General features: G+C 45.0%; 1 protein-coding gene across 2 annotated transcripts in view; it reads right to left on the reverse strand.

Moving 5' to 3' along the window:
* The window catches only part of SYN1 (synapsin I), a 57,932-nt gene extending 37,122 nt beyond the window's left edge, over positions 1–20,810 (reverse strand). For both annotated transcript variants that reach the window (XM_070066988.1, XM_070066987.1), the window contains exons 1-5: positions 20,292–20,810; positions 8,806–8,863; positions 8,611–8,702; positions 7,189–7,345; positions 6,953–7,042 (exon numbers count right to left, since the gene is read on the reverse strand). In XM_070066988.1, coding sequence (XP_069923089.1) covers positions 6,953–7,042; positions 7,189–7,345; positions 8,611–8,702; positions 8,806–8,863; positions 20,292–20,668 — 774 coding nt within the window. In that variant the 5' untranslated portion in view covers positions 20,669–20,810. The remainder of the gene's footprint in view (positions 1–6,952; positions 7,043–7,188; positions 7,346–8,610; positions 8,703–8,805; positions 8,864–20,291) is intronic.
* Positions 20,811–22,946: the final 2,136 nt, after the last annotated feature.

Consider the following 22,946-nt stretch of genomic DNA (forward strand, 5'->3'; position numbering starts at 1 on the left):
TCATTTTACTTGAAAGGCAGAGAGACACAGAGAGAGAGAGACACAGAGACAGAGGCACCTTTCATCCCCTGGTTCACTTCTCAAATGCCTGTAACAGCCAGGGCTCAGCCAGGCTGAAGGCAGGAACCAGGAACTCCATCTGGATCTCCCATGTGCATGACAGGGACCCAAGTACTTGAGCCATCATCTGTTGCCTCCCAGGTTGGGCATTAGCAGGAAGCTGTTTTGGAACCAGAAGAGCCAGGACTTGAACCAGGCAGCTTGCAGGACTTGAACCAGGCAGTTTGATATGGCATGGGGGTATTTCAAGGGATGACTTAATTGCTACACCAAATGCTCACCCTTCTAACATGTATGATTTAAAAAAAAAGTGTTTCCAGATAACCATGACTTTACCTAATGGACAAAATTAGGTCCCAGGAACTAACCAAATCACAATCTAATATGTGAGAACTCTGAAAGAGAGAATTCAAGCTGTTTTTAAGGAATTTCAGGGAACTTTAATACACAGAGAAATAATGCGGTGCTCTACCAGAGGCCTTAACAAAGAGATTGAAGTAATTATAAAAATCAAGCAAAAATACTTGGGCTAAAAAGTACAATAAGTGAAATTAAAAACATGATAGAAGGCATTAATGGTAGAATAGTTCAAATGGAGAAAAGAATCAGTGAGCTTGAAGACAGGTTATTTGAAAATACATGATCAGAGAAGAAAAATTTTTAAAAAGTGAAGAGGAATGAAGAAATTATATGGGAACTTTATTACAGCATTTAAAGAGCAACATATTTTAATTATTGGAGTTCAAGAGGGACTTGAGAATTCAAAAGGGAGAAAACATTCAAAGAGATAATAGCAGAAAACTTTTCAAACCTAGAGAAGAATACAAAATTCCATGTACAGGAATATCAAAGGTCATCAGTCAAATTGAATTCAGATCTAAACCAAGATATATTATAATCATGCTTTGACTATTACACAAAGAAAGATTCTGAAAGCAGCAAGAATAGAGACAACACATAAGGATGTTCCGATTCATCTAACAGTAGCCTTTTCAGCAGAAACCTTACAGACCAGGTGGGAGTGGGAAGAAATTTCTCAGCAAAGCTATCCTTTAGAAATGAAGAAGAGCTAAAGATATTCCCAGAAATACAATAGCTGGGAGAATTAATCACCATCAGACCTGTCCTATGTGAAAATTCAAAGTTCTTAAACCTAAAGAAAGAGATGCTAATGAATGTGAAAATGATAGAAAGTATAAAACTCACTGGTAAAAATAGTTATCCAGAGAAGTTCAAAATGTTCTAATATTGTAAACCTGGTACATAAACATTTGTATGTTTAGTATTATGACTGAAAAACAAAACAATATTCAAGATACAGAAGCAAGTGTCCATCAGCAAACGAACAGATAAGGGAAATGTGATATATACATATATATATATCATACATATATAATGGAATGTTATTCAACTTTAAAAAAGGATATCCTGCCATTTGCCACAACATAGATGAACCTAGAGACCATTAAGCTAAGGAAAGTATGCCAGACATAGAAAAAATAATTGCATGAACTCATTTTTATGTGAAATCTGAAAAAACTCAAACACACTGAGATAGAGACTAATAGAGTGGTTACACGGATGAGGAGATGGGAGATGTAGGTCAGAGGATACAAAGTAGCAGGTATAGAGGATTAAAAGGTCTAGGGCTCTAATGCACAATATGAAGATTATAGTTAATAAAATTGTACTGTATTTGGGATTTTTGCTAAATGAACATATTTTAGCTGCTCTTGCAATATAAGAAGGGTAACTATGTGAGATGAGTATGTCAATTTGCTTCACTATAGGAACCATTTAACTATTTATATGCATCATACAATACCATGCTGATGATCTTAAATATACACCAAAAAATTTCTTTTTAAAGATGTATTTTATTTATTTGAAAGTCAGAGTTACAGAGAGGAAGAGACAGAGACAGACAGAGAGACAGGCAGAGATGATAGAGAGATCTTCCATCCACGGGTTCACTCCTCAGTTGGCCAAAATGGCACAGCTGGGCCAAGCTGAAGCCAGGAGCCTGGGGCCCAACCATTTGGGCCATCCTCTGTTGCTTTCCTGATTGCTACACTTCCAATCCAACTCCTTGCTAATGGCTTGAGAAAAAGCAGCAGAAAATGACCCAAGTGTTTGGGTCCTGCCACCCATGCGGGAGACCCAGATGAAGCTCCTGGCTCCTGGCTTCGGCCTGACACAGCCCTGATCATTGCAGCCATCTGAGGAGTGAATGAGAGGATGGAAGATCTTGCACTAGCTTTCTCTCCATAACTCTGACTTTCAAATAAATAAACAAAAGCTTTTTTTTTCAAATGTGAAAGGACTGAAATAATACAAAATATATTCTCTTACCACAATGGAATGAAATTAGAAATCAATAACAGAAAGAAATTTGGAGAAATCATAGCTATAAGGGAAGTAAATAGCACATCCCTAAATAATCAATGGGTCAAAGAAGAAATGGCAAGAGAAGTTAGAAGCTTTGATATGAATGAGGATGAAAACAATGTATTAAAACTTAAGGGATACAGCCAGAAATGGTGCTCAGAGGGGGCAAGTCATAATTGTAAACATCTACACAGATGGTTACTAACTTGATTGTTTGATTTATAGTTTTTCAACTTTACAATGGTGCAAAAGCAATACAGATTCAGTAGAGATGTGCTTTAAATTCTGAATTCTGGTTTCTTCCAATGCTAGTGATATGTGGTATGATCCTCCCTCTTGATGCTGGGCAGTGGCAATGAGCTGCAGTCAGGTGATCACGAGAGTAAACAAGTGGTACTCTACAGTGTACTGTATTGCTAGCCTGTGTTGTTGGATATTACATTGTGTTTTTACATCTGATCATGTCTACAAAATGCCCAACTGTGTGTGTCTGTGCATGAGATATTCAACACTTGAATATAAAATAGGCTTTATATTAGATGATTTTGCCCAACTGTGGGCTACTGTAAGTGCTCTGAGCACGTTTTAGCAATGCTAGGCTAAGCCATGGTGTTTGATACATAGGAAGTACTAAATGCATTTTTTTACTTATGATATTTTCAACTTACAATGGGTTTATTGGGACATAGCCCCATCATAAGCCAAGGAGAGTCTATATTTAAAAAGAAGAAAGATGTCAAATTAATAACCTAATCTTTCATTTTAAGAAATTGGAAAATTCCCGGTTGCTCCTCTTCCAGGCCAGCTCTCTGCTGTGGCCCGGGAGGGCAGTGGAGGATGGCCCAGGTGCTTGGGCCCTGCACCTGCATGGGAGACCAGGAGAAGCACCTGGCTCCTGGCTTCGGATCGGTGTAGCTCTGGCCATTGCAGCCATTTAGGGAGTGAACCAATGGAAAAGGAAGACCTTTCTCTCTGTCTCTCTCTCTCTCTCACTGTCTAACTCTACCTGTCAAAAAATTAAATTTAAAAAAAAAGAAATTAGAAAATGAAAGGAGTCCAAAGTAAGCAGAAAGAAAGAATTTAATAAACATTGGACTGGAAATAAATGGAATAGAAAATAGAAAAACAATAGAGAAATCAATGAAACAAAATATTGGTTCTTTTAAAAATAACAAAATTGACAAATTTATAGGCAAAAAGACAGAAAACCCTAATAACATTAGAAATAGAAAATATTGCTACTGCTTTTACAGAAATAAAAAGAATTATATGAGAGAGTACTATGAACAATTGAATCCCAACAAATCAGAAAACAAAATGAAAAATTCCTAGAAAGACACAAATACCAAAACTGACTCAGGAAGAAATGGAAAATCTGAATAGACACACAACAAGCAAAGATACTGAATCAGAAGTTTAAAAACTTCTACAAAGAAATGCCCAGAACCAGTTCTCTTCACCTGTGACTTCTACCAAATGTTTAAAGAGAATTAACACTAATCTTCCCAAAAATAGAAGAGGAGGGACACTGTCCAATTAATTCTGTGAAGCCAAAACGAGACAAAGACATCATAAGAAAACTACCCTTTATGAATATAGATACCATAATCCTCAGCAAAATACTAGCAAACTGAATCCACAACATATAAAAAGGATTTACACCATCATCATCTGAAATTTAGTACAGGCATGCAAAGTTCTACATCTAAAACACACCATAAACAAACTTGGGGACTGACCAACTTACACGAAAATCAACTAACGTAATATACTATAGTCATAGAACAAAGGAAAATCAATTAATGTAATACACTATATTCATAGAATAAAGGAAAACAGCCTCATGATCTTGTCACCAAACATAGCAAAAGCATTTGATACAAAGTACAACATCCTTTCATCATAAAAACAATCAACCAACTAGGACTAGAAAGAGAACTTCATCAACATGTCAGTAGCAGTTAATATATGCCAGAAGCACTGTTCTAACCACTTTAAATTTATTAAGTAACTTAATTCCCACATCAACTCTATGAGGCAGGAACTATTGTTACCCACATTTTTTCACATGGGTAAGCCGGTAAAGAGTGTTAAGTAACTTTTTCTATATTAGCTAATAAGTTATAGGACTAGGATTCCCACACAAAAATTCTGGCTACAGAGTTCATGTTCTTAATCATATTCTGCTACACTATCTCTTAAAGAATGTAGACTAATAATAATGATAAACAAATTGTGTTTCCTTAGAACTCACGATTTGACCTTTATGTGTAGCTAAACTTGATTTATAACATTATTAACTTATGTCAATGACCATAATTGCTATACAGTTGAGAATTTGTAATAATAGTATCAATGGTTAATCAAGTTGGTAATGCTGGCTTAATGTTGATATTTAATTGTAATTTAAGTCATATGACTGGTGATGATTTATATAAGTAAACAATCTGCAATATTGGTAAAAATTTGCAAATTAGTCATAAACTTTGATGGTCTTAGTAACAATGATTTGATTTCTATTTGAAACTAGAATCTGTTTCATAACAGTAGTACCCATAATTTTTATTAGGAATCAGAACTTTATTAGTAGTAATTAGTTATAATAGTCGGAATGCTAATGACATTAGTAATAATTAATTTCTATTAGGAAGTCTAAGATAATTCAAAGCATATTTTATATTAGCAATCTTAATTTAACCCTGGTAAAAATTTCTATCTGTGATAATATGTTTGTACTGATAGTTTAATTTCTTTTAGTAATTATAACTTAATTCACAATGTAAGTACTAATGATTTATATTGATAAACTGAGTTTGTAACATGGATAATGAATTCTAATACCAGTTATTATATTTGATAATTAGTAATAATAATTAAATTATATTAAGTATAATACAATACAAAGCAAGCACTTTATATTAGAGCATAATTTGTAATATTGCTAATAATTTGTGATAGGATCTATAATCTTTCATGATAATGTTAATGATTATTCAGTTTATTTTAAGAACTATAGTTTAATTAACAACATTGGTTCTCAATCTACATCAGTAACAATAATTTGTAGTATTTATGATTATTTGTAATATTTATGACTATATGATAATAGTAAGAAACAATTCAATTTCTATTTGTAAACAACTTAATTTTTAACATTGCTACTGATTATTTTTTTTTGACAGGCAGAGTTAGTGAGAGAGAGAGAGAGACAGAGAGAAAGGTCTTCCTTTTCCATTGGTTCACCCCCCAAATGGCCGCTACAGCTGGCGCGCTGCGCTGATCCGAAGCCAGGAGCCAGGTGCTTCCTCCTGGTCTCCATGCGGGTGCAGGGCCCAAGCACCTGGGCCATCCTCCACTGCCTTCCTGGGCCACAGCAGAGAGCTGGACTGGAAGAGGAGCAACCAGGACAGAATCCAGCGCCCCGACTGGGACTAGAACCCAGGGTGCCAGCGCCGCAGGTGGAGGATTAGCCTAGTGAGCCACGGTGCCGGCCTACTGATTATTTTTATGCACAATCCTAATTTGAAATATGGGTAAACTAAGGAATATTTGATAAATGTTAGTAACAATTACTTAATTTCTATATATAATCAGTCTGATTCATTACTTTAATTCTGTTAACTTACATTAGAAATTGATTTTGGGGGGCTGGCATTGTGGTGCAGCAGACTAATCTGCTGCTTGCAATGCTGGCACCCCATACTCAGCCACATGGGAATGCTGGTCTGAGTCCTGGCTACTCTGCTTCCAATCCAGCACCATGCTAATGTGCCTGGGAAGGCAGAGGAAGACAGCCTAAGTCCTTGGGCCCCTGCCACCCTTGTGGGAGACCAGGATGGAGTCCCTGGGTTCTGGCTTTGGCTGATCCAGACCAGATTGTTGTTGCCATTTGGGGAGCGAACCAACAGATGGAAGATCTCTCTCTCTCTCTCTCTGTTTTGTTCTACCTAAGGCAGAGTTACAGAGAGGGAGAGGGAGAGGGAGAGGCAGAGGGCTAGCCCAGACCAAAGCTAGGAGCCAGGAGCTTCCTTCAGGTCTCCCACATGGGTGGCAGGGGCCCAAGGACTTCAACCATCCTCTGCTGCTTTCTCAGGTGCATTGGCAGGGAGCTCAACCAGAAACAGAGCAGGCTGGGACTCGAACCAGCACCCATATGGGATGCTCGCACTACAAGCTGCAGCTTAGTCTGCTATGCCATAGTGCTAGCCCCATCAAATAAGTAAATAAATCTGAAAAACCAGAAATGTATTTTTAATATTGGTGAGAACAGACAATACGAACACCAGGATTTAATAAATATTGGGATCCATGATCTAATTCACACTTCTAACCATAAATAAATTCATGGTGTTCATTGACTTTTACCACAAAGCAACTTCAGATCTCCACACGTCCACACCAGCTGTCCTGCCTGATATACCACTGATACACACTCATTGGTAACATTACTGCACTGGTTACAACTCCTCCCTCCTGCTCACTCTATTATTTCCCCTAGACTTACCATCTCTTTGTGATTGGGGTAGAAGGTCTGGTCAATTAGTGGGAATTCTTCTGTCCCCAGTTTCTTGTGCAGTCGAACCATCTGGGCAAACTAGGAAAACCAAGAGAGGTGGGTTAGTGAGTCCTCCCCTTGGAGGGAATCTCTAAGCTTCCACACGTGCTCACTTCCCCCAAATCAGAGTGATGTGATGCTCCCTCGTGCACGCATGAGTCAGCAGCCTCCTTCCTGTCACTTACCACCCAGGGCTTGTCACAGAAGTTGTAGACAGAATGCAAAGAGTTAACGCTGGGGATTCCTGCATACTGCAGCCCGATGACCAAACTGCGGTAGTCTCCATTGCGTGCCATGCTGAAGGCGTGCTGGCGGATCAGCACAAAGTCCGGCTTCAGAGACCTGCGGTGGCAGGGGTAGGAGTGTTGAGGGTCTCCCTAGAAGCTGCCTACCACATTTGGAACAAAGATCGAGTTGCTAAATCTCTAAGGTCTTAGAAATTGCAAAGTGCTTATCTTCCTTCTGCACACATACATAAGCTGTTCCTTCTGCCTGGAGCACCCTTTCTATCCTTTATCCATCTGGTGACCCCTTTTAAGCTTTTCCTACCCACTCCCCTGCTCACTCAGGTCAATTCACAGCTTACCGACTCAGCTCTGACCGTTCCTTTGTCACAAGGTTTCAGCCCACCAGCTAGCCTCAAAGTGCACTGCTCAGAGTAAATTCCAGCCTCAGGGCTTCTACGTGGGCTGTTCACTCTGCCTGGACCATTTCCTTCCAGACACTGGCTTGGGTCACGCTTTCATCGCCTCCAGGTCTTTCCTCAAATGTCTCCCACACTACTGCAGACCCCTGCATCTGCTTTCCTGTTCTATTTTTTCTTCGACCTTCTGCATTTTCCTATTTTTTAAAAATGATTTATTTATTTATTTCAAAGGCAGAGATCCAGAGAGAGAGAGAGAGAGAGAATCTTCCATCCACTGGCTCATTCCCCAAAGATGGCTGCAACAGCTGGGGCTGGGCCAGGCTGAAGCCAGGAGCCTGGAGCTTCTTCTGGGTCTCCCACATGAGTGCAGGGGCCCAAGCACATGGGCCATCTTCTACTGCTTTTTTCAGGCCATAGCAGAGAGTTGGATCGGTAGTGGAGCAGCCGGGATTTGGACCAGCGCCCATATGGGATGTCGGCTCTGCAGGCAGAGGTTTAGTTTTCTACACCACAGCGCCAGCCCCATCCTTTTTTTTTTTTTTTTTTAATTGCTGCATACCGCAGTAGAATGTAAGCTTCATGAGGGCAGAGATTTGTGGGTTTTTTTTTTTTTGTCTATTTTATTTTGGTCTGTTTTGTTCACTGTTAGGTCCTCAGTATGTTGAACAGCTCCTGGCACACAGTAGGTGCTCAATAAATATTTATTGAGTGTAAAGTGCTTAGAGCTGCACATGGCATGCAGTAGATGCTTAACAAATGTTTGTTGAATGGATAATTAAAACGTTTGGCATGTGGTCTGTTGGTACCCTTGGCTGTTCTTCAAAAGCAAAGCTATCGCCCCACGTTCTGTGCCTAAGTTCTTGCTCACGGAGGGATGGATGGGAGAGGTGGGGAATCTCCCCCAGTGCTAAGGGACCCTTATTTCTCTCCCATAACACCAAGGTTCTCTTTCTCTACTCACCGCATGACTTTAACTCCATTCCGAAGGACTTCCATATCCACAGAGAACCCACCATTGGCATGAGCCACAAGGTTGAGATCAGAGAATTCAGCCTGGGATGGAGAGAAAATCGGTGACTCACCCATAGCACACAAAAATGAGCACTCAGTTTGTGGTCTGGACAGTTGATCCCCAGGTCCCCCTGTCCCATCTTACCTGTTCTACTTTAATGTCAATTTCTCCATGAATCTTTTTCCCTTTGAAGTACTTGGCCCTGGAGAGGAAAGTAGAGCACATCCATCAATGCTTGAATCTCAGGGAGGAAGGACAAAAACCCAAGCCAGTCCCATGACCCCTGTGCCTCTTCAGTGCCACTACCGAAACCATAAAGTGCTTCACCGTTGTTGATACACCTTGGAAAGGTCAGCCGTGCACTGTGAACAATAAAGCCTTTTACACTCATCACGGAGGTGTATACATGTAGAAGGGCACTGCAAACTCTAAGCACCTCCTTAACCCCCCGAGGGAAGGCATGTCCAAAACATGGGCTTAGTGTCACACTGCTGCTATGAAGGCTTTTTACAAATATGGTTATTTAAGAGGGGGAGAGAGAGAGAGAGAGAGAGAGAGAGAGAGAGAGAAACACATTCCCCTATCTGCTGTTTCATTTCCCAAATGTCTGCAACAATTAAGAAGGGGGGAGCCAGGAATCAGGACCACAATCCAGGTCTCCTATGTGGGTGGCAGGAACCTAAGTATTTGAGCCATCACCACTGTCTCCCAGAATCTGCATTAGCAGGAAGCTGGAGTCAGGAGCTGGAGCTGGGAATCAAATACAGGCACTCTGATCAGTGCATTGCAGGCATCCTAGCCAGTGCCTTGACTGCTAGGTTAAATGCCAGCCCCTTAATATTTATGGGGTACAGAGTGATATTTAAATACATGCAATGCTGTTGACCAATTATATCAGGGTAACTAGCATACCCATCCCCTCAAATATTTTTTATTTTTATTTTTTTTGACAGGCAGAGTGGACAGTGAGAGAGAGAGACAGAGAGAAAGGTCTTCCTTTGCCTTTGGTTCACCCTCCAATGGCCGCCGTGGCCGGCGTGCTGCAGGCGGCACACCGCGCTGATCCGATGGCAGGAGCCAGGTGCTTCTCCCGGTCTCCCATGGGGTGCAGGGCCCAAGCACCTGGGCCATCCTCCACTGCCCTCCTGGGCCACAGCAGAGAGCTGGCCTGGAAGAGGGGCAACCGGGACAGAATCCGGCGCCCTGACCGGGACTAGAACCCGGTGTGCCAGCGCCGCTAGGTGGAGGATTAGCCTAGTGAGCCGCGGCGCCTGCTCTTTATTTCTTTATGTTTGGGAACATTCAAAATCCTCTGTGCTGTTTTTTTGTTTGTTTTAAAATTTATTTTATTTATCCATTTCCCCTTCTTAGCCTCTGGTTACTATGTAAATGTTTTGGAAAAGCTTCACAAAATTAGTGCTATGTCTGTTCTAAGGCTTTGAAATTGGATGGAAGGGCGGGTGTTGTGGTTCAGCAGGTCAAAATCACCCTTTGGAATACTCGCATTCCCTGTCGGAGGGCTGGTTCATGTCCAGGCATCTCCACTTCCAACCTGGCTTCCTGCTAATGCACTGGGGAACGCAGCAGATGATGTCGGCTCGAGTGCTTGGGCCCCTGCTGCCTACATGGGAGGCTTGAATGGAGAGCTGAGATCCTAGCTTTGGCCTAGCCCAGCCTTGGCTGTTGTGGGCATTTAACAGAGTGAACCAGTGGCTAGAAGATATCTCTGTTTATCCCTCTCTGTCTCTGTGTGTGTCTCTCTCTCCACCTTTCAAGTCGATGAAAATAAATAAATAAACATTTAAAAACAGAGATTGGGTGGAGGAGGTTTGTACACGGCAATGAGCGGCAGGGAACACGTGTGGATGAGGGGCTCTGTTGCTCTGTATTTCAGTGCCTCTGTGCATCTCAGTGCCTGTGTCTGCACATGTGTTCTCAGCATCTCTCTCTGCTCTCGGGCCCTGTTGCAAGGAGGAGCATCTTCGCCACGGGTGGCTGTGTGCAGTGAGGCACACAACAGCCGTGGGTGGGCAGCTGCATGCCAAACAGGAGGCAGAGATGGAGGGCTGCAGGCTGGGGGTGGTTCTAAAGAGGAGGCAGCCAGCAATGGTGGGGGCAGGGAGGGATGCAGTTGGGGAGCAGGGAGAAGGAGTAGGCAACAGGCACATCACGACCTGCTATGTCATCATCCCCGGGCCTGTCCCCAGCTGGGCTTGCTTTCCAGCAGCTTCCTCCCTCATACCCAGGTCTCTGCCTGACAGCTTTCCCACAAGGCAGCTCACCCCCAGGCAGCCTTCTGGTGGAAGGCGATGAGAAGATACTCCCAGCGTCTCTGGTCCCTGACAGGCAAGCGATCAGGATCTCTGACACACACCCACCACACAAATGGGCCCTGGTGTCTTCCATGACACACACAAGGGACTTCCACTTCCTTCCTGCCTGCCTTTCGCTCCTCCTTTACACCCCAGCCCCACACAGCCCGTCAAAAGCATCAAAAGAGAATTTCAGACACGCACCTTTCTGATCTATAAACTGCTGATGAATGTGTATCGCACTGTGTCTCAAGCCCTTCTGATCATAAGTGTAGCGGGTGCTGACATGTTCTGCTCAGCCCTCCTCTTCAGGTCCATTGTACCTTGAGTGTCAGCTGCTGACAGCTCATGGCCTTGTCCCTGCTGGGAACTGTCTTCTGTCACAGGGCACTGCCTTGGCCAAGGTTACACCTACTCTGAGAAGATCTGCTCTCTAAGAGGCCACAGGGCCAGCCTTGGGCTCCACCTAGGCTGCCTCTGAAAGGCCATCCTAGCTCCAGAGTTCCTCTTCGAATCACCTCTGAAATAACAGCACGGCAAGCCAGCCTCTCTCTGCGTTCTGCTCTCCCCTCCTCACGGGGCAAAGGCACTCCCGAGCAGGCCTCCTGCATGCAAATCCTTCTCTCAAAGTCCGCTGCCAGGACCCCAGGCTAAAACAGTGGGCCAGAGAAATCAAAGGACAAAGACTCTGATACAATTGTGGAGCGGGGTCACCTAGTAACCAGACGGCCGCCAGGCTCCATCAGGCATGGGAGGCTCTGCTCAAAGGCTCTGCTGTGTTGTGGCCCACACAGGGCACTCTGCAGTATGTCCTGGCTGTGGGGGGACAGGCAGGCTGTCACTTGGGCCATATGATCTGGATATCAGTAGTAGGAAAAGATGCTGTGTGGAGTGTATTCCCCGCAGGGGAGAATCACAGCACAGGTCCCTGGGGCTTTGCAGCAGCAGGGACTTTTTCTGAGGAAGGGAATGAACCTGCTGGTGAAATGTCCCTGGCACTGGAGAGGTACAAGGGACATGGTAACCAGATTGGGGGGATTATTTGCTAAATGCTATTGATTAGACTGAAAAGATATGATATGCTCAGGGTGAAAATATCACCAAATCCTGGCAAAATGTGAAAGCCAGAGGACCTCCCTGCCTGCATGTAAGGAAGCCCTAATCTGCAGCCAGCAGGCAGATAGAACGGAGGGCGAGGCCAGGATTTAACTGTGACGGTGGCAGAGCTTCAGAGAAAGTTGGATTCTCAGGCTCAGCACACATCTCCTATGCCATGCTCAGGATCCTAATAGGATAGGAGTGGGACACTGAGGCTCGTGATGGAGATATCTAGGCAGATGTGGTAAAATACCTTGACCTTACAGACCCACCTGAACCGACTGGGCCTACAGATGTAGCCTACATGCCCTAGTTAGAATATAGACCTTCCTTCGTCTGCTTGAAGGGAAGAGGCATTGAATAAAGCAAGTGCTTTCCAAGACTGACTGCCTCCCTCGGAATCCACCTCCGCCTTTCCTTCCAGAGAGCAGACCAATAAACCAGGGTCACTTCCTAGCGCAATCTGACTGGAGAGCTTCCCAGATTGCGGAGGTAGGAGAGGAATGAGACACAGAAAAAGCTGAAGAATCTGGCTAACACATATTGGCAGGAGCTGATAATGTATGCATGGGACCGGGTCCTGAGAACAACCGATCAAGGAGGGAGCCTGTGAAGTTGGAGTACTCGCCCAGGATAGAGCTTCAAACCCTAGCAAGGACTTTGGGAGATGGCTCCTAACACTGCTGGGTAGATGACTCTTGTAAGCTTAGAGAAATCTGTGGCCCACACTCAGTGAAATAGAAATGCCAGAACTTCCATGGCCAATTGTGGAAAGTCTACCAGTTGACTATACTCTATGGGGGTTCTCAGAGCCCATACCCAATGTGTTAAACCAATATGGAGTATGTTGATGACGGTGGCACCAGCCATGCTGAGAACCACAGTAGTGCTAAGTCCTGGTCCAGATACTCACTCCGTGGCCACTTTCCTTGTTCACAAGTTCATATGGCATACTTCGTAGTTGTCAGAACCCCTATGTGGGTCCCTTAGAGCCTGTGAAGCAAGAACTATTGCAGTAGGAGGTCCACCTGGAAGCTTCTGAAAACAGCACACCTCTGTGTCCTGACCAAAACAATAGGTCAAAATCAATACTGTATATACCCCAGGGGTAATGATGGGAATCTGTAACACTCTGAACTATTTGAAAGATGCAGGGTTTGGATCCCATCTTAGGCCCATTGAATTAACCAGTTTGGTTATTGAGGAGGTTGGATGGATCCTGGAGAATGCCTGTAGACTACTCCAAGTGCAACCAAATACAGCAGTACTCTTGACTGTAGCTGCCATATTGGATACACTATCATTGATGGAGCAGAGCAGCAAGACCTCAGGTAGAGCAGGTGCTACTGATTTGGCAAACACATTCTTTTCTGTTATGATGAGAAAAGAGGATTAGAAATAGTTCACCCTCATGTGGACTGATAACAACATTGCTGATGGTCTTTCCATGGGACTTCATTATCTTTCTTTCACCCTGTGTCAGAATACAATCTAAAGCAACCTAGACTATTTGGACATCCAACAGAACATCACACTGGTCTACTATATTGATTACATCATATTGATAGTACAAGAAAAGCAAGAGATGGTTAAGCATATGCCTTGATAAGACCCATGTAGTGCAAAGAGTGGGAGACAAACCCTACATAGATTCAAGGATCTGCCATATTAGCAACATTGTTAGGACTCCAGTGGTACAGAGCAGGCCAGGACAGCCCCTCTAAATTACTGGGCAAAGCACTGCACCTTGCACCTTCCACCTGAAGAGAAAGGCACAACAATTTGGAAGACTTCCTCCAGGTTCTGGAGGAAGCACATTCCACACCCAGAAATACTACTCTGACCCATGTTTCAGGTGACAGGTAAACCTACCAGCTCTAAGGTTGGGGGTAGGGCAGAAAAAGATCGTACAGCAAGTCCAAGCTGTGGTGCAAACATTTCTGCCACTTAGCCCACGTGATCCAGCAGGTGTTATGACACTGGAGGTGTCAGCAGTGGGGGTATATGCATTGTGGTGCCTATGGGAAGCCCTGGTGGGAAGCCCTTGGGGTTTTGGAATGAGGCTATGCCATCTTCAGCAGACAATGATACGATGCTTTTAGAGAAACAAATCGTGCTTCAGTACTAGATCCTGATGGAGACAGAATACTTGGTCATGGTCATGTGACACCAAGTGACTGTGCATCCAGAATGGTCCATTATGAGCTAGGCTCTGCTAGATCCATCAAGTGATAAAGTCAGATGGTCCCCCAAATCAGGATTGAGCCCACACAGGATCCAGCAAGCTGCAGGAGCAGGTGTCTGTGTCTTCCAAAGTTGTCTTCCAATGTTGTCATGCTACTGTTTCTCCTTCAGCTAAGGGAACTCCTTAAAAACCAGCTATGAAAGAGGAAAGTAGTCTAAGCTTGGTCCATATATGGTTTGCCTTGGTGTAGGGGTGGAAGTAAAAAAATGGACAGTGGCTGCCCTGGAACTGTACTTGGAGTGGCCTTGAAAGACAGTAGCAGAGCTCCCAGTGGTCAGAGCTTCAGGCTGTGCACCTGCTCATCTACCCTGTATGGAAAGAGAATCAGCTCAAGATTAGGATATGAGGGGACTTCCAAAATTTGTGGGAAATTGAATTAAAAGATACATTTATTTTGGTGCAAAAAATTTTTAGAAGACCATGCATAGTTTTTTTTTCATGACACACATTTTTGTGAACTTTTTGAAGCCCCCTCATATGCACAGACTTCACAAATATTTTGCAATAAAATAAATTTATCTTTTAATTCCATCCTCATGAACTTTTAAAAGTCGTCTCCTTTCTACTCTTGTATTCATTTATGGGCAGTGACGAATGGCTTGGCTGGTTATTCAGGAGCCTGAAAGGAAAAAGACTGGAAAATTAGGCCAAAGAGTTCTGCGATACAGAACTGTGGGTGGACATGTGGGAGTGGGCCAAATGTGAGGAGGGAAGATCTTTGAATTGTGTCTCAACTCCCACCAGACAGCATCCACCAGCACTGGAAGCAGCGCTAAGCAACCAGGGAGAGGCAATGAGTCAGCCAGATGATGTCAGCTGGCCTCCAATCAGCCGCCCCGGCGCTAGCAGATGGGCACACGAATGAAGTGGCAAAAGCAGCAGACAGAGAAGCTATGATGTGGAGTCAACAGCATCGCTACTAAATATCCAATCTGCCAGCCATGGAGACAAATGTTGAGTCCCTGTTATGTCACCATCCCTCAAGAAGACCAACCAAGCACTTTGGGGCAAGCTGACTACCCCTGGAAAGGAGGGTGATCTCCTTTGACTATAGTAACCCATACATGAGTTTTCCTTTTCTGATGGCAGGACCTTATCTAGCATCACTGACCAAGGGCTTACACTATGTTTGATTCACCAACATGGGGTACCACATAAAATTTCATCAAACCAAGGGAGAAACTCTATAACAAAGTAAAGGAATGGAAAGCAAAGGAGGTACAAAAGTGGGCTTGTGGTCATGGAATCAACTGATGGCCTTATGTACCACACCACCTGGAAGTTGTTGGCCTAACAGAACAATGGCACACTGTTGCAGTCACGCTAAGACCAAAACTTGGAGGTGACACCATGGAGGAATTGGCACAACCTCCAAAACAAGAGTAAATACTAATCCAATGAGCACTGTATGTGCCATGTTCCTGCCAGGTAGAACACACAGGTTTGGAGGCTCAGAGGTTTCAGGAGGGGTGGCCCAGGACACCACCACGCCCAGTGATCCACTTACGGAATTTGTGCCTCCTGTTCCCTTAGGGCTCTGCAAGGTTAGAGGTCCTGGTTCTCTTGTGGGGTGGCAGGGGTGGGGTGGGGTGGGGGTAGGGGTGGAGAACACTGCTACGGGGGACACAGCAGGAATCCTATTTAGCTCTAGGTAGGCACTTCAGGTTTCTCATTCCAGGTGAAGAGTAGTTGGTGTCTTGGCAGGGGGGCCATGACCCTGCTGAGTAGGAGGAGACAGGGCTGCTGTTACACAGTGGGGGCAGGGAAGAGTATGCTTGGCACTCAAATGATCTGTTTGAGCATCTGTTGGTACAACTTGCTTAGCTTTGATGGCGAATGGACATGTGCAGCTGCCACAGTCTGAGAAATCTATGGGGACCAAAGGCTCCAGGATCGCTTGCAGATGAAGGAATGGATCACCCACCAAGTAAGCCACTGAGACCAATACAGGTGCTAGCTGGGGGTGAAGGGTCTGCTTCCAGAGAAGTCTATCTAAGAAAAGAAGTCACAATAAGAAAAATAGTTTATATAACCTGCTACATACATACTTACATAATAACCCATGCCACATAAGTAATGGATATTATATAAGACACATTATGTTATAAGGCAAATATAATAGAATAAAGGATATGGTCTTATATAATACATAACACAACATATTTTAGTTATATGGTATATGCATATGTATCTAGAATGTATAGTAGTATGCATATATAACCGGGATGAACATTCCAGTAAATAATTACCTTTATTATGTACAGTGCAGTCTTACCTTCTTATTCTATTTTACTCCCTTCCATGAAGACACACATATACAGAGGAATTGCATAGCAAAAACCATTATATAACACATGCATTACATAGTACATGTCATTTATAATCTATACTCTCATTCGAACAACAGTCTCACTAAATAATTCCACTCACTATGTACAACAGGCTCTGTTATTTTCTATTTTCATCTCTCCTACTGCATGAAGAAAGGGAAACACTCATGACAAGCCAGTAGATGAGCCATGAGTTGGAAAATGCTGGAAGAAATGACTTCTAAAAGGGGACGATGGGTCTTAACTCAGAATTTGCAGTTTTAAACCATGGAGGAAGTGAGATGCAGGAAGGACTGAGGGTGGAGAAGCTGGGTGGGGAAAGGGTGCGATTCTGCTTAGGTGTGCATTCTGCAACAGACCTAATGGGATTTTATTCCAGGCTGAAATTCCAAAGCAGGTGTGGTTTTGAGTGTCTGCAAGTTGCCCACCCTGGGCCTGGTGGACACCAGCTCTCTCCCTTTGTCTATATCTCCTCTCAAACATAGTAGACACTTAGGTAAATACCTGCAAGAGAAGACTGGAGGAGATAGGGGGTGGGGAACTTCTGGGATGCAGAAGGGGAAGGGAAGAAACTTTCACTGAATTCAACAGGTGCTCAATAAATGCTTGCTGGGCAGCTTAGCAAAAATGGAAAGCACTGGAGCTGTGATTATGGAAAGGAGATTAGATTTGTCAGTAGATAATACAAGGGGACTTCAAAAGATTCGTGGAAAACAGAATTTAAATATAATTTTATCTTGGTGCAAAATATTTTGAAATCCATGCCAAAGTTTTTCATAACATGAATTTCCCATGAGCTTTTTGAAGATCTCGCATATGCATGGATTTCAACATTTTTGGCAAATGTCTTTCAGTACCATTTTCCAAGAACTTTTTAAAGGACCCTCATAAATGCTTGAATAAATAAAGGAAAAAGCAGCAAGGAATTTCTGGCAGGAGGGCCATAGTGAAAACCGGGAGTCTAAAGGAGGGTAGTTATCAATATTCAGCAGGGTTCTCATTAACATTTGCTGACTTCAGTGGAACAAATTTAGCCTGGAAGGTAGCACTTTGGTGAGCAGCTGTTGGTGCTCAATAAATGCTTTGCAGATAGACAGAGTACAGAGTGAAGATGCCTGCTGCAGGGATGGGAATGTCATGGTTTGAATAGAAGAACTTAAGAGATCAACGAATGCTTTTGTGATTAATTGGGGGAAAGGGGCAGCCAGGGAGATGGCTGCTAAATGGGTGAGAAACCTAGCCAGAATAAATGGAAACTACACATTCTAAGCTTTCAGGAATGGGTAATGTGAAAGGCCAGATGGAGATTGTCAAAGGGGGAATTAGAATGCAAGAGGAGGAGGAGAGAAATTGAATATGGGGTTCTCAGTAGTATATAATAAATGCTCATTAAATGATTATGTGCTTGAATGGAGGAAAAGGTATAGAGAAGCCAGCTGGTGGTTGGGATTAGAAGGAAAGGGAACTGAATGAGTGTTCTTCCTTGTATATAGTACCGCTTAATAAATGCCTCCCACACTCTGCCACATGGAAAGTATTGCAATAAATATGAGTATAAAGGGGCTTCAAAAAGTTCATGGAAGATGTGTATTCTAGGAAAACTAGGCATGGATTTCAAGAGGTTTTTTTCCCACCAAAATAAGCTTACTTTTACATTTGACTTTATGAGGATTTCTGAAGTAGACTTGTATCTGTAGAATGAGTAACTGACTCTGGATAGAGAGAAAGGCTCCTTGGTAAGTGCTCCTGAGAAAGGGGTGCTCTAACCAGTGAACAGCCAGTACTCAACACATTTAGGCTGAAGCAGACCCCTGGAGAAGGCAAGAGCAGGAATTCCAGAGACTTTAACAGAGGAAGCTGAGAATGACTCATAACACATGTACTCAATAAATGTTTACTGGCTTAAATAGACTAACGGCTATTTGGAGTATGGGCTTCAGCCTGGAAGCGGGAATCCGAGGGCCACTGAAGACAGTGGGAAAAGGAGTAACCCTTATAAACTGGGCTCTGGACTTATCACATGAAAGGACCTTGGAGAGAGGTCTTATGATCGGGGTGGGCTCTGCTGGGGCAGTAAAGGAAAATGGGCCCTGCCTATGTACTCATTGGATACTCTGGAAGAAAAGGACTCTGGGGAGGAGGTGTGGGTACACACAGGGCACTCCTTAAATGCTCATGGGAGCCACTGGAAGAAAAGGCCTTTTGGGAAGGAGAGGGGCTAGTTATGGGCACGCAACCACTTGATAAATGGTCACTGAGTCCTTGGAGGACAAATTCCGTGGGGGAAGAATAGGAATATAGAAATTTGATCTGTGTAAGCATGCTTCTCCATCTATGCAAGGAAAGGTTTCTGCAGAGAAGGCACAGAATGAGGCATAGAGCTGGTATTCCGTAAGTACTTCAAAGAACGACTAAAACGAGAGGCCTTCAGAAATAGTGATTGAAATGGTGCACACAGAAAGTGCTAGATATCTGGGCACGGGACTAAATGGAGGCAGAGGCTTTTGTGGAGACACCTAAGGTTGAGTAAGGCAGAATGTGCTCAGTATGGCTGACTGAATTCACTGCAAGAAAAGGCATTGGGGAAAGGACTTGAGGATGCAGTATACAGCAGGCATCCCATATGTGCTCGCTGAATAGTCATATATCAAGAGGAAAGAACCTTTAGAAGGGGCTCACATTGCAGGCAGTTGATCAATGCTAGATGGATCCACCAAAGGAAGGCTCTTTGAAGAAGCAGTTTGACAACGGGAGATATAGGAAGTACTCCAAACATTCTTTCTAGATCCACTGTAGGAAAAGGTCTTTGAGGAGAGAGTCTGATGATGAGTCACACAGAGAAGGCTCAAAAACGCTCATGGAACTCACTGGAGGAAAATGATCTGTTTGAGAAGGGGTTTGGGGATGGACACACCTGAGGCTTATATTAGATGCTTCTTAGTTCCTTTGCAGAAAAAGGCCTTCAGAGAGAGGGCCTGGAGTTGGGGGACACCCAGAAGGCATTCAATCAAGACTCAACGGGATCCATTAAAGGCAAAGCTCTTGGTGAAAACCTGGGCACTCAATCAATGTTCACTGAATGGTTTGGAAAGGTCTTTGAGGAGGGGCCTGACGTGGGACACATAGCACAGATTGGATACGTGCTCACAAGATCCATTAGCGAGAAGCCTGAGGGCAAGGGTTGAGGAGAACAGGACCCGTATCAGGCTTTCAAAAATGCTTGCAAAATTCATTGAACTCCAATGCCTTGGGGAAGAGCTCTTCGAAGAGGCATACTGCAGGTACTTGATAAAAGATCCTTTAAAGGGTAAGACCTTTGGGGGCAAGAGTTGTGTGGGGGAGGAAGGGTACATTTGGCTCTTGAAGCTCATAGGATATATTGAAGCCAAAGGATTGGGGGGAGGTGGATTGGGGAAGAGGTACACAGCAGGTGCCCAATAGATAACTGCTCCTTCTATCCATCGAGGTTGGAGGGCCAAGGGTGGCGAGCAGAGGAAGAACCCAGAGTAATGATTTAGGGAGGAAAGGGATTTGGGCGAGGGGGCCAGGTACCAGACGCACAAGTGGCGCTCAATAATTGCTCATTCACCGTGGAATGATATGGGGACCCAGGCCCTTGGGGAGACGTCCGCGGCAGTGGCTTACCAGTCGGTGTGCGGCTCGTCGATGACCAGCAGCACCCTGGCGGCGGCGCCCCCGCGGCCTGCGCCCCCAGAGCCTCCGCCCACCTGCTCGCTGAAGGTGGCGGCGGCAGCCGCTGTGGTCTGCTTGACCGCGTTGGACAGCGACGAGAAGAAGCCACCGCCTCCTGAGGACCCAGGACTAGGGGCTGCCGGTGAGGCCGCCGGGGCGGCTGCGGAGACCCTCTCGGCAGTGGCAGTCGCGGAACCGGGCGTGGCTCCGGGGCTGGCAGCAGAGGGCGGCGGCGGGGGCGGCTGCGGGCGCTGCAGGTCTGTCATGTACCCATTCGGCAGATTGGCCATGAAGTTGCTGTCCGACAGGCGGCGCCGCAGGTAGTTCATGGCTGCGGCTTGGGGCAGGGGGTCCTAGGGGCAATCTGGCCAGCAGCCGCGGGGGCGGGCCGCGCGGGGCTCAAGAGCACAACCGCGCTCTCAGGCACGATGCGACTCCTCTGATGCCCGCCGCAGACTGAGGCAGCGCTGACTCGCTGCCGCCGCAGCGCGGATGGTCGCGCCCGTGCCTCCCTATCTCACGCCTCGTATGGTGCAGGCCAGCTTGGCCGGCGGCGGCGCGGACGCGACCAAGGTGGCCGAGAAGGGGAGTTTGCGGAGGAACAGCCAGTGACGTCAGCGCGCCTTGAGTGCTGGGGCGGTGGTGGCGCGCGCCGGCAGGCGGGGGCGAAGGCGCTGTCCGCGGTGCTGAATCTGGCAGTGCGCACGCGCCACGCCGCATCTTGTTTCCCCTCCCCCGCTTCCAATAGGGGATGCGCAATTTGGGGAGTGGGGGCGGGGTGCTTGTGCAGAGGGTCGAAGTTGGTCGTCTGACAGGTCCCACCAGACCACCTCATCCTGGTCCTCATACCTACTCGCACCTATACGCAGGACCCTCGCAGATAACTCGGTTTCCAGTGTTGATATTCACTGCAGAAGGCTTTTAGGGGTTGGGGGTGGCTGGTAGAGACGCACTGAGAGACATAAAAGTAGAGGAATAACCCCCTCACTGAGAAGGTTGGCGGTCACACGCAGTGCCTCATAGGGAGATGCGTCTCCCACGTGCACACAGCCTCAGCAAGGCAGAGAGAACGGTGCTGTGGTGTCAGACAGAATCAGACAAGTGGAGGTGGACACCTGGGTGCTGTATCTACACCCTTGTAGGGTGGGGGTTGGAAGCGCACAGGAAATGAGACACATATGTGGAGATACATATAAACACACACAAAAGTAAGGAAACTCAGAGGGTTGTGTACAGAGAATACACCCCTATCTAGATATATATACACAGACATACAAAAACAGTAACACACATGGACATGTTACATGCATGCACACAGGGAACACACTGATAGAGACCCAGGGAAACTCACTTGAGCATGCACACCTGGACAAAATACATACCCATAGATGATCACGGAGAAAAACTGTATCTGCAACACACATTCTCTGTGGCTCTAGCCTTGATGCATGTCTATCTGCTTCTGCCCACCACAGACTGGGTCTATACACTCCCATCCCTCTGATGTGGATACAAAGCCCATGATAAACACTGTCATCAGTGCCCATGCTGTCTCTCTTCACCCAAGAACTTTAACATAACAGAGGCAGGCCCATCCTTAGACACACAGTAGGTGACAAATAATGGTTGCACATGAGCAAATGTGGTAGTCCTGTCAGAGGCGGGATGTGAAAGCCACCCTGCCAAAACTATAAGATCGTGGTTACAATAAAAGCACAAATCCACAAATAATCATTTTTTTTTACTGACTATACACAACACTTAGCTGTTTACAGTTTCAGCCAACCCTCCCAACAATTCTATGGGGTGGATAACATAATTTCTATTTAACAGGTGAGGGCATCCAAGAATTCAGATTAATTTCCAAAGGATCCTGTTCATATTATGATCTATGTTTTTCTTTGAATAATATGCCAGGAAGAGGGATCAGTCGGTGTCACTGGAGCCCAGAACAAGGTGGGAGGAAGCTTGTGGTAGGAGATGGTGTCAGAGTGGTTAGCGAGGGCCTTGGTTAGGGCCTTGGCTATAGTAAGCAATGATGGTAGAGCAGGTAAAGTGATAGAAGATATGCAATAAGTAGGCAGATTTCGAGTCTCTTTTTCTGAAGGACTTTCAGGTAAATCACCCACTATTCATTTGTCCATTCTGTATTAAGTCATTGACCAGTTTAAACAATGCAGTAATAATGTCATAGTGCCTGAGTCCTATTACACCCTTGGGAAAGCAACTTCCCTCCTAGACTTGGTTTCTTCATCTATGAAAAGGGGGTGATTACCTGGCCCACTGTTAAGGAGAGGAGTAAAGGGACAACTTGTGTACCTTTTCATGTGTGGTAACCTCTGCCAGGAATGCCCTTTCTCTTCCTCTCGCAGGGGCCTTCTTTAGCCATGGTTTCCAGGAGGTCCTCAAATCTCAGATCCCCTGGGCTCCCACAGTTTCATAGTGTAACACTTCCCAAACCATCTTCTACTGTCTTCTCCAAGCCAGCCATTCTTTCCCCCTACCCCTTTCAATGATATCTTTTCTGGCATTCCAAACTCCTGCAGTCCCCAAATGGGAGAACTCCCTACAAATTGGGCATTTGCCCAATGTTTAGTAACAGAAACA

The sequence above is a fragment of the Oryctolagus cuniculus genome, chromosome X, assembly GCF_964237555.1.
Source record: "Oryctolagus cuniculus chromosome X, mOryCun1.1, whole genome shotgun sequence".
NCBI classification, from domain to species: Eukaryota; Metazoa; Chordata; class Mammalia; order Lagomorpha; family Leporidae; genus Oryctolagus; species Oryctolagus cuniculus.